Source organism: Drosophila gunungcola (genome assembly GCF_025200985.1).
Source record: "Drosophila gunungcola strain Sukarami chromosome 2R unlocalized genomic scaffold, Dgunungcola_SK_2 000012F, whole genome shotgun sequence".
NCBI classification, from domain to species: domain Eukaryota; kingdom Metazoa; phylum Arthropoda; class Insecta; order Diptera; family Drosophilidae; genus Drosophila; species Drosophila gunungcola.
This window is the reverse complement of record NW_026453170.1, coordinates 274,369-286,517: the sequence shown is the minus strand read 5'-3', so window position 1 is coordinate 286,517 and position 12,149 is coordinate 274,369. Positions and strand designations below refer to the sequence as shown.

At 39.6% G+C, this 12,149-nt stretch overlaps 1 protein-coding gene across 1 annotated transcript in view; it reads left to right on the top strand.

The window, feature by feature from the left end:
- LOC128255971 (uncharacterized) overlaps positions 1-12,149 on the top strand; it is a 33,230-nt gene that overhangs the window by 5,414 nt on the left and 15,667 nt on the right. Inside the window, exon 2 of the mRNA XM_052985926.1 lies at positions 7,387-7,874. Within this exon, the coding sequence (XP_052841886.1) occupies positions 7,393-7,874 (482 nt within the window). The 5' untranslated portion in view covers positions 7,387-7,392. The remainder of the gene's footprint in view (positions 1-7,386; positions 7,875-12,149) is intronic.

The following is a 12,149-nucleotide window of genomic DNA, read 5'->3' as shown; positions in this document are numbered from 1 at the left end:
CGGGTGGCGAAGTGTAGTCCCAACATGGCTTTCCAGTTGGTTCTGTTCGACATGTTTGCACAGTTGACGGTGCTCAGCAGTCCAAAACCCACCCACTCCGAGCAGGCAGTGCGTCAAGTGGCACATGGCAACCTGCAACAAGCAACAAGCCGCAAAGTCGGTTCATCTCGCTTTTCGCAGGGCAAGCTCCGGGTTTTAAGCCCCTGAACATCCTTTTCAATGGCTCTTGGACGCCCGGGAAAAAACATAAGAGGGAAAAACTAGTTTATGCTCACGAATGCAAACGCACTATATGCCGCTGCTAGTCCAATATTTTTTTCAATTTTCATTTTCATGCCAAGCTGCCAGCTTATGTGTTTATGTGGATTAATCTGTAAATGTTTTTTATGGAGAAAGACCTATGAACATCTGGTGTACATATGTATGCCTTTGCTCTCTTCTTTGGCATAATCTTTTTTTCGATTAATTAATTTGATGCAGCTTGAAGAGATCTAAAACTGAGATGGTAGATGCTGACGAAAAAAGATCCATTAGTTTAACCCTTTATTTCATATTCGGCATACATTCATATGAAAAATATAATATTAATTTTACTTTATAACATTATTATTATTTATAACCCCAATCTAGAATTATAAAAAATCTGTTAAATAGGAAAAAATACTTGATAGGTTCATAGTAAGCTACAAAAATATGTTAGATATTGGGGAGGTCACAAAGAGTTATACAAAATATATTTCTTGATTACAAAAACATGTGGTTAAAAATTCAAAGAGCCTTGCAAAAAACATTTTTTTTATTGAAAACTATTAGTTCTTAGTTGTAAACAGAAAAAATTACTGTGTTCATTTATGTATCATAAAGAAATTTAATTGCCATTATTTTTTAAATTTAAGAAGAGATATCAAAATAAATACGCTTCTGTCAGCTCTTAAAACGACAGTAAAAACATGCAAAGGGTTGTAAGTTTCAATAGAAATTATATTTATTTATAATAAAGATATACTATTTGAGACCCCTAAAGATCGAAACAAATTCTGTAAAATCAGAGATTTCAACCTTGACGTGATATTCCAAAAACATGTTCAGTGATTCAAGCTGGGTTTTTTTTATAGTGCGGTGGTAAGTTAAAAATGGTTTTGACCAAAAAATTATCTTATTCAAATAATAAATAACCATCGGATTTTCACGGAATCTGTAGGTTATAGAACGTAGTTTCTTTTCTGGGGAGCACGCAATAATTACGGAAATCGATTTTGTGTCCTGTGTAGTCACAGATTCCTTAACCTTTCAGGGCTGCAGAAGAAAATGAAGTTCCTATATTTCGTTGCTCTCTTTTTCCACTTTATAACATTCTTTCATTTAGTTATTAATTTTAAGTTCAGTCCAGACAAAGCGATTTGCCACCGTTGCAAGAGAGCGAAAGTTGGGAAATGGGCTAAGCTCGAAAAACAAACTCCAAACAGCGGCAACAAAAACCAGATTGCCTGCAACACTGCTTTGAATAAACAAAAGTGGAAAAGCAAATGGCATGTGCAGTGGAAAAATAGCCGACGAGGAAACATGTGTTGGGTGTTATGGAGAGGGTGTTGGCTGGTGGGTGGTGGGTGGTGGGTGGTGAATGATGGGAGTTTTGGGCTTGAAGGCGCGTGTTGGCGGGTGAGTCAAGTGATTGCCGCTTCAGTGAACCGCTCGGCGGGATTAACTCCAGTGGTGGGCAGGGGAAATTGAATGGAACAGCTGTTGGCAGCCGCGCCGAGTTCCTCTTGATGTGCATGCATATTTGACGGCCGTTCATCGCGGCTGCCCTCTGCTGCTTAAACACGAAAATATGTGCCTGTAGCTCTTGTTTTTCGCTCAATGTCTGGCCATTCTATTTCGGGCCGGAGCTTCTGCTCTTTAGTCGAATTTTTTTAGAGCGTCGTTGATGGTCAATGCGGCCAGGCAAGGTTAATTGAAAACCAGCGTTCTCCTCCAAGCAAAACAATCGGACAGACGGAAACTGCTTCGCTATTACACCACACTGAACGAAATTGCCTTTATTATTATATTAACTGTTTATATATACAACTTTAAAATATTTCTGAGTTACTAACAATATACGTTTTACATTTTTAAGAAAAATAAAATTTAAATAAACTAGATAGCCATTAAAACAAACTCACATTAACAAAATAAAACATACAAATTATTTGTTAGGCTTAGGTAAAACACTGCAATTTAATATTTTAAATTTTTTGTTGATCTTTTTTAAGTCTTTTTTTTCATAATAATATTCTGTTTTTTTTTCTGTGCATTTATTGACAAGAAGATTTCTTTGAGCATCCGATGATGAACGGAACTGCGCCAACTGTTTGTGGCCTCAAGGGCAAGGTTCGGCTTAGCATAAATTTACGACCCTCGTCATTATCTATTGTCAACAAGGCAGCCACCGTTCTGATAGACCCCGTTCGATCCGAAACTGCACACAGTCACACAGAAACTGGCCAAGTGGCCTGAGCCATTTACATAATCTGTGGCCAGCACCACGAGTCGGCTGCCAGTTGCGATTTATTGGCCAAAAGAGCAGCGGCTAACGGGCACTGCCAACTCCCAGAGCTTGCACTTAATTATGCTCGTTAAATTTTATAACTTATTCACTTGGACCTGGAGATGGTGTCGGTTATCTAATTTATGTGCGTTGCTTTGATGGCTCACACTTGGATAAATCACAATTTAATAACAGCACTCTGGCGGGCCAAGGGACTCGTCGGGGGAATTAACAATCAATCAGCGTGTGCCGTAGTGTAAGAGATTTTAAATAATATATAAAGTAATACGGAATGACTTAAGATGCAGAAGCTTTGGAGGTAATTACTACTATTACACCTGAACAGCTGAATATTTGAATCGATTGATAAGAGGTGCTATTTTTCTGTAATTTACTTACTAAACAAAAACAAAAAGCATATATTTTTTTTGAGTTTGCCTTCTGTCTATTCTTGACGCCGAGATAAATTAAACATTTAAATAGCTTTATAATTTAAATATAACTAAGTTTTGTGTAACTGATGAGGATAAGGTATTATTTGGTAGCTGATATATAAAAAAAAATATTTATAAAAAGTCACTTATATTTGTCTCTGTGTACAAGTGCATGCATTTTATGAAAACAATTTTTCACATTAAAATCACAAATCTCCTGGTCTAAAATCCTCCTCTTTTCATGTGAATTTTAGTTAAATGCCAGTCGCATGCTTTCTAAAATCCCCCGATCTGAACCAAAGACCCTAATTAGATGACTTCCAAGAGCGACAAAAGCGGAGCAAAAGGTACAACAGGCTAATGCGTCTGCAATTAGCATTAACCCACTGCGTTTTTATCTCACCAAAACGCAATTATGAGTTCAGTTCAGTGGCCAGTGCAGGCGCATTAATTGCAACCAACTCGCCGCAATCATCGTTGCAAAATGTCTCTTTGAGACCAACTAATTAGCGGTTTTGCGTCAGTCGACGGCACCAGCCTCAATGACAAACGGCGACAGTTGACATGGCTGTGGGTTGAGGGGGTGGTGGTACGGTGGTACGGTGGTGCGGTGGGTGGGTGGTGCAACGAGCCATGAACGTTCGAAAAGCCACCACCTCCTGTCCACGGCGAGAGGCGAACGGCTAACAGCCACGGACATAATGAGATGGAGGGCGTATGGCACTTTAAAATAGTACTATAACTTTGGGCTCAAGGCACCCTAAATGAAGAACGCAAGTCTTGCTTCAATTTAAGTTTCAGCATTGTAGGGCCTTTATTTTATTTCACTTTAAAAAGTTTAACTTGCCATTTCATTTAAACAATGAGGTTCAATTTGACCCGGAGAAAATGAAAGGTATTGTCTGCCAACTGCTCTTCTGTAATAACTTTGTGTTGCAAGCAAACAAAGTAAGGCAAAAAAGACCTTTAACCTACCAAATGCTTGTATTGGCTTAAAAATTATTGTGTCCAATATTTGCTTTGAATTTTAGTGATTTATATTGAAGTCCGAAAGCTTTTTAAAATCCTACCAAAATATATTTTAATGGGATTTTTAATTTAGTCGTTTCTATGCAGCGAGTAAGCAAAAATCTTGTTAACAAAGGTTAAAACTTAGGTATTTAAAGTTACAAATAGTAAACAAAAAATCAGGCTTCTAAGTTCAGATTATTTATATTGTTTTTTTTCCATTTACAGGAGACACCTTTAACCTGTGTAAACTGTTTAAAATAATTATTATTCCTTCACTTGGGGAGAAACTTTTGAAATTTAAGACACTTAAAAAGTGGAAAAAACAGTTCAGGCTACAAATATATAGAAAAAACTAGGCATTTTAGGTAACTCATTCATTCAAGCCCTGTTTTCTGTTTTTAGATTAGACAACTGCAGTTTGATGTAGCCGCTAAAGGTGTTGCCTGCTGATGTTGCTGTCTTGTTGTCTGTTGCTGGTGCGATGTAAATAAGCAACAAAAACACAATTTTGCAATGCGGCTGAAAAACAATGCAGATTTTGTTGTGGTTTTTTAGCGGCAACATTCGTTGAGATTTCTTTGGCGGATTTGCGTGGCCCGTCTTGGGTAATCGGAGTTTGTCGCTTAAGTCTTTTGTTTGGCCGTCCGCGATGATGAATTCATGGCAAATAAGTCAAGGCGGTGGCATCGCTTGCTTGGCAACCGATTCCGATTTAGTCGCCGAATCCGAATGCGATTCCGATGCCAATCCGTTTTTAGACTGGCACATTGACGTGCTCGGGCAATTGACTCATTAAAATATCAAAAGCCACCGCAGGCATTCTGATTGAAGAGCAAACTATAAATAAAACCTCACGTCTCCATGCCCATTATTTTTATTCGCATTCCCTTACTCAAGTGGCGGCCACTTCAGCAGTCGATTGTTTGGCCAGCAAATAGAAGAATACCCCGTCAAAAACCGATTGTATTTTCAGTCAAAAACTCAAAAGAAGTGAGTATCTGTTCTTTGTCCAAGCTTGTGCAACATTTGCATCTGACTGGCTACATTTTGTGAATGGAAGGCCCAAAGCTCCACCGATTTGATGGACTGCTCCAATTTGATAGGCTTATCGCCGAGACATGGTACACACGCCACGATTAAAAAAGGCAACGGAAATCAACTGAGCGTTAGAAGTTGCCAACTGTTATTTATGTTTTCCACTGGAGTTTTTCATTTGCCGTCAGTGATTTGCCGTCAGTGCTTCGGAAGACGACAAAGTATCATTGGGTTGTCACTTAACCAACAGAACTAGAAACGCTCAGTGCTCGTACGTTTGTCACTGCGTCTTGACCATGGCACACATGTGCATGTGGCATGTCATCAGCAACGGTATGGCATATGGTAACACGATCGGTGATCCATCCACCACCATTATTATCGCTGCGATTATCGCAGCTGTTGGCACAGAGATCCGTCAATTGAGGCGCCTCGTCAGCCCGTGAGGTGATGGCGGCCAAGTCAACCGCAAGGCTATCGAGAAATCCCATCAAATTCGATAGGGTCATAATTATATTCTCTGGAACTATAGTTTTGTTAATAAAAATGTTTATCCTCTTCTCACGAAATGGTTTTGTGTAACGTTTTTATTTTACTTGAAAAAAAGATAAGCTTTTGATTAAATAACATAATCAATTGAACAAAAAAACCAAAATCAAATCAAAATGTTTCATTTGAGTACAAAATATTTGATTAGTATAAATATATAAATATTCCAAAACGGTAAAGATCGAATACGGATTGTGAGTGCAAGAACTAAAATTTAAAATTAATATTGAAACTGTGAGATAGCAGCCGTCGACTGGATGTTTGAAACGTATACTTTTAATTTTTAATCTGTGATGTAGAAAACATACATTTATTTAAATATTTAACGTATTAGTCAATAATTAAAAACTATCCTTTTGGAAATTAATGTTAATTGTTATCTAATAAAAAAGTTTATGATCCCTGCTTTTGAGTAATACCCATGCAGTGGAATTACACAGAAAAGTTTTTCCTAATCAGACATTGCATACCAGAAACTAGGAAAATGGGCCATAAGCTTAAGTGGCACTTTCGTTTAAAGCCCACGCGGAATTGCCGTCAATTGGGCAGCTTGAATAGGTAGGTAATAATTTTGGCTATTGGCGGTTAGGTTGTATCACTGGATGCTTTTGGCGAGCCCACCAATCTGTGTGGCATAAAAACTGCTGATTGCGAGCCTGAAACCGCAGCTCTTGCCGATAACACGGAACATATTCCACGACGATGAGCCAACTGCTCCCCCCACATCCACAGCCACTTTGGCGGCGATGATGAGGCTGTCAGCACGGTGCACTTATCTATCGATCAAAACTGCCCATCCGAGCCAGACGCGGCTTTCACGAAAATGCATTTAGGTGCATCATCAGCTGGGGGTGTGCTATCGGTTGGCATTTAGCCACGTTACCATAAATTATGGCCAGAGGATAGCACGCGTTGCGCAAAAATTATGCAATTGCGCAAAACCCTTTTCGGCTAATTAATGCAAAGTCATGAGCGAGGCAAAAACGCTTGCATCAATATCAGCACCACCACCACCACCACGAGGCGATTCTTTGCCAGCGCCAAACCAGTTCCACTTCCACTTGCAGCTCCACTTGCAGCTCCATACGCAGCTCCAGTTGGCCAAAGCGGATGCATTGGAGGCGCTGTAAACGCCAGAGCGTGCAATTGTGCAAGCTGCCGCTTTTTTTGTTCAAAATAAATACCGCTCTACAATCCAAGTTGCTAACAAATATTAAGCTTTCAGAATTAACACATTCAACTTATGTCAAAAATCATAATCATCATGCCCTTGCAGAGGGTATTATAATTTCAGCCAGAAGTTTGCAACGCAGTGAAGGAGACTCTTTTAAACCCATACAGTACATCCATTCCTGCATTCAGCATCACTGGAGGGAGAGTTGATCTAGCCATGTCCATCCGTTTCTATGCAAATTATTCTCACAGTTTTAAAGCTATTTGCATAAAACTTTCCCAAAATTTGCTTTTCAGTTGCAGGCAGTATATAAGTCAAAACGAGTCGGAATATTTAAATTTTGCAAAAGGTACAATGGTTTATAATCTTTTGCTTGCCTAAGTTTGCTTCCTTTCTTGGTAAATTCTTTTTTTAATTTAAAACTTCGACATTTTTTGTAAGCTCTAAAAATATATTTATAATATTTTTTTAGGCCTATATTAATAAAAATAATCAGGGACTAAAGACAAATGCAAGAGGTAATCTGGTTCATATATGGATGAACAAAAAATTCGGAAAATTTGGACATGTATATCATGTTATGGTATTATTATATATACGTTTTTTTATTGTGCATTATATTTAACTGAATGCATCCTTATGCTTACTTACAGACCGCAATGCCAATTTGCAAAAGTTCCCCGGGCATGGCAAGCAAAAAGACATCCACGGACATATCCGCTGATCACGTGACGGAAGGCGCCCAGGTGAAGCGAACCCGCGAGCAGGCCTACTTCAACTCCTACGACTTCGATGCAATCGAGGTGCTGCCCTACGACGAGGAGGAGGACGAGGCGGGACGAACGATCCAGAGCGGGAGCCCAAGCAGGAGCAGGAGCCAAAGCAGGAACGGAAGCAGCAGCAGCCGGAGCAGCAGCACGCGGAGCTACTCCGCAGCCAACGATCCCGGTGCGACAAGCAAGTTCGCCTACCTGCAACGCCTGGGAGCCTTCTTTGGACGGAGCGGAGGGGGCGCGGGCGGGTCCGGAGCACAGGAAGCGGCAAGTGGGGCTGACCAAAGTGCAGGAGGGGCACCCATCTTGGCACCTAAAGGCAGTAGCGAGAACTTCTTGCTGCCACGAGCTATGCTCAAGTATCAAAGGTAAGGGGCAAAAATACTTAAAGTGAATGCATCTTAACTATAATGACACAGTATTATAATTGTGATATGCTGTGATAATAAAACGTAGGAAAAAAATTAGAATAACTCAACAATCGATCTTATAAAAATCATTAACACTGCACACCAGTGTTTTTGTGCAGGTATTAAAATATGTTTAATGAGCTCCATTAAGGCATATATATTTGCTAATTTTGTTTTGTGTAGTATACAGATATACTTATAAGAGTATCTACTAACTGTATTTTTTTTTGGACGGACAAGCCAGGACCTTTTACAAGGTTTATTTTGTTTCCTGTATAATTGTTTCTGTTAATTTTTTGTTTACATTACATTGATTTGAATATAATAGTAAACAAGAACTATACCAGTTACCCAGCTTATCAATTTCGGGGGTGTGGTGGTGCCATCTGGGTCAATTCTACAAACGAAAAGCTGCTGATCGCCTTTTTTAAATTTCTTAAATAATTTTTTGGAAAATTGTTTTTGGCGTGGCCAAGTTTTTAAATAATTAAATTGTAATTATACCGAAATCGCGACGTTCATACGGACAGACAGACGGAAATAGGTAGATCGATATACTTTATATGTTTGGAAACGCTAACTTCTATTAGATACACACTTTTGAACGAACTACTCTACGAGTAATGGGTATTTAAACTAATAAGTTGCCTTTCCGGCACCCCTTCCAAAATAACTATGTTTTTGTTTACGTTATATTAAGTGGGGCATACTATGCGCCCCAAAAAGGCATGGCGTGCTAACAAATAAAATTTGTTCCCGTGTAAATTTTGATTGCAGTTTATTAATTATCTGTGTTCTTAATCATCGACATCTAAACCAACAACGTTCAAAACTCTTTTTTTTTTAAACAAAAAGAAAATTATTTAAACTATTTCTAATTATTTAAAAAAACAATTTTAAAATAAGTATTCTATCAATGGAGTTCATTTGGTATTTGATTTTCTTTAAATTATATCTAAGCATCTTTAATTATACCCTTGCAGAGAGAATATATAATTTGGTCAGAAGTTTGTAAACAGTGATGGAGACGTTTCCGACCCCTTAAAGTATATATATTCTTGATCAGGGTCAATAGCCATGACTGTGTGCTTCATGCCGTTGGTGATCCCAGTTTAGAAGCTAGCTATCTGAAACTTTTACTGTCGTCCTAAAACATGTGTACGCCCCCATAAAAACAGTCGGATATAACTTGCAAGAGTTGAAGATATTTCGCGCAGTGTAAAAGCTTTTGACATGCCTTTACAAATCGTATTTTTGTATGCATGCCTTGATCAGGTTTTTCAGGATATTTCGCGCAGTGTATAAACTGCTGACATAAATTTTTCCAAGTCCTATTTATTTACGCATACCTTGATCAGGGTATTAAAACTTCGGCTTGCCGAAGTTAGCTTCCGTCCTCGTTTTTTAATAAAAAAAAAAACCTTTTTAAAGAATATCAACCTTACAGTGACTTTATTTAGAAATTGCCTAATATTAAGATTTTATCAACAGCACTACAGGTCGCTTTCGCCCCTCCTTGCCAATAAAGAATACAATTTTTATTATCTTTTAAAATTTTTTTTTTAATATTCTTCGCTTACGTTATTTTACGTTTTAATTTTATTAGATTCGGATCACTATATCATATTGCTATCAAGAAAATAAAAAGAAAATCGAAAAATACTTGTTTAATAGTTGTTGCTCCAAGCATTGCCGAAGTTTGTTTCTCGTTATTGTATAATTAATGGATAAAATGCTAGGTCTGAAAAAAAATAAAATATTAAATGTGCAATTTACGATGTATTTCTGAGAAAACACACCAAAACTCATTGACACCGATAGATTTAATAAGCGGTTTTCAAGTCAAGACACAAGGTATTGAGCCCGAAAAATGTGCACCAAATACCTTAACACTTAGGTTCGGATACCCATCGTGTAGCGACCTTCGGCACTTTGGCAGCGACCTTGAGTCTGATGGTGTGGAGTCGGAAGGGGAGGGAAAGCCAAGAAAAAGCACGACCGGAGCAGATCGGAAACCGAAGTTGTTGTTAATGCAATTAGGGACGCAACACTGTAGCACGGTTGCAGCCACTTGAGCAGCAGCCAGCGGTATAGTGTTATTACGTTGTTGCGAGCCAATTAGTGCGGCATTAAGCCGGATAGCAATCAGCGACGACGGAGTGTTGCCCTAAATGAGGATTATGATTGCCAAAGATGGTTCTGAGCTCGGCCGGAGCCAATGGGGCAACCTGTTGCTGCAACAGCAACTATGTAAATCATGTCTGCACTGGCGGCGAAGTTCAAGTTGCTGCTGCAGTTGCTGCTGCATCGAGCAATGCGGTTTTTGGCGCCTGTTGTCAGCCTTCACCTCTTTTTCTCCTCATATGTATATACATATATGTGTAAGTGCTTATATCTTGTTGTTTTTAGAGAAGCTTGGCAAACACTCGACGGCGATCATCGCGGCGGCAGCAGCATCGGCAGCAGCAACTGCAGACAGCTGCAACAATTACGTTTATTAATTGAAATTAAAGAAGCCACCAGAAGCACATGATCTTCGAATCGCCGAAGGTCAAAAGCGGAGAGCCCGTTTTGGTTTGAAATATTTATCAAAAATACAAAATAATTACTTGTATGCACACACACACACACACACACACACATCGGGGTATGCATATGCATTAAGTCGTGCTGTGTATTGAAAGCTATTTTCGATTAATTGGCGAATAGTTGCGGATTGCAACTTGTTTCAGCTATTTTGGTCATTGCCTGGGACAGAGTGTGGAATTCAGGCACCAGTCGATAGCCATGATAGGAAAATCTGGCAGATTTGCAGTCAAAACACCAGCGGAAGAAAGAGCTGAGTTCCCCGTCAAGGTCAAAGCTGAATCCCCCGCCCTTTTGCGAACCGAAATCGATTGGCCATTCAGCCCACGTTAGTACTATACTTATTTTGCGTTAACTGCTCACGCATGCTAACTAAAAGGCGAGGGGAGCGAACTTCGCACAGTGGCTCTTCCAATGCGACCTCGACCAAATGCTATTCCTTTGTCCCATTAGCCCCCATCAATGCAGTTAGACGGCGATCAATTGTCGATACTCGTCGCTAATTTGTATTCAATTTTTGAGACCGCCTAGGCCATAGTTATAGTCTGGCTTATGCCAAGGTCGGCTATTAGCCAATCCAACCGACCAGAGCCAGCACATCCATCTTGAGCGTTAAGCATGTGCGAATTCAGCGATATAATCGCTGCAATAAAAACGCGCTGGCCCATTGATTGATTTGCAATTGATAGACGGGGCCAGATCGCGACTCAGGTGCCGAATTTCCAGTCGCCTGTAATTTGTCTTGGCAAGCAGTCAACAATAATTAGCGGCCACACGAGAGTGTTTACTAACGGTCTATAACAACCAACCGTGTGTCCGCTTGTCCGTTTGTCCGCTTGTCCGCCGAATTCGCTTGTCCGCCGGTCCACCAGTGTTCCGTGCATGCAAACGAGGCTGAACATTTTAATTAACACAGTTCGAACAAACAAAATAAACATATACCCCAAGATTGCAAAATGTTTCATGAGCCAAAAGGTAACCTTGCCGCTTCTGTTGGTGCGATATCTATGGCTGTTGCCACTACGCATCGGCAGTTATGCCACCAAAAAAAACAAAAAAAAAAACTCAGTAACACTCGCCAGTCAACGTCGCCACCGACCGCAACTTATCAATTTTTGGGTGCGTAACGCACCGACTTACTATACAAGAACAGCCCCAACAGCAGCAAATATCTGGTGGCAACAGCCGTTGTTACGCAACTTTCAGCACTCATTCCGATTGGCCAAAAGCCAGCGTTGACCCACTGCCAATCGCCGAGTGCATACAGAACCCAATCTCGGACTCGGAACAGCCCGTAAGTGAGTTATTAAAGCTCTGCAACTGGCGCCAGCGTTCAGAAATGCAAATCTGCCCCGGGAGATTTGAATTTTGAATAATAATACTGATGTGAAGGAGCAATCAATTAGTTAGGCATTAACGAAAATAAACTGCTCAAAGACCAGTTGAGTTCGTAGAAAAGACCGACTAATGGAAATTGATAGCCATTGGATGATCTTTGTAAAAATTCAAATTTAGGTACAAGTGTTTAAGGCTTGAAGTACAAAAAGCCATTCAAATATAAGGATTTATAATCAGCCGGAATCAAAAAAAAAAAATTATTAAAACTCATTAAGTATTAAGACTCTGTGTTATTAAACTAAGGATTAA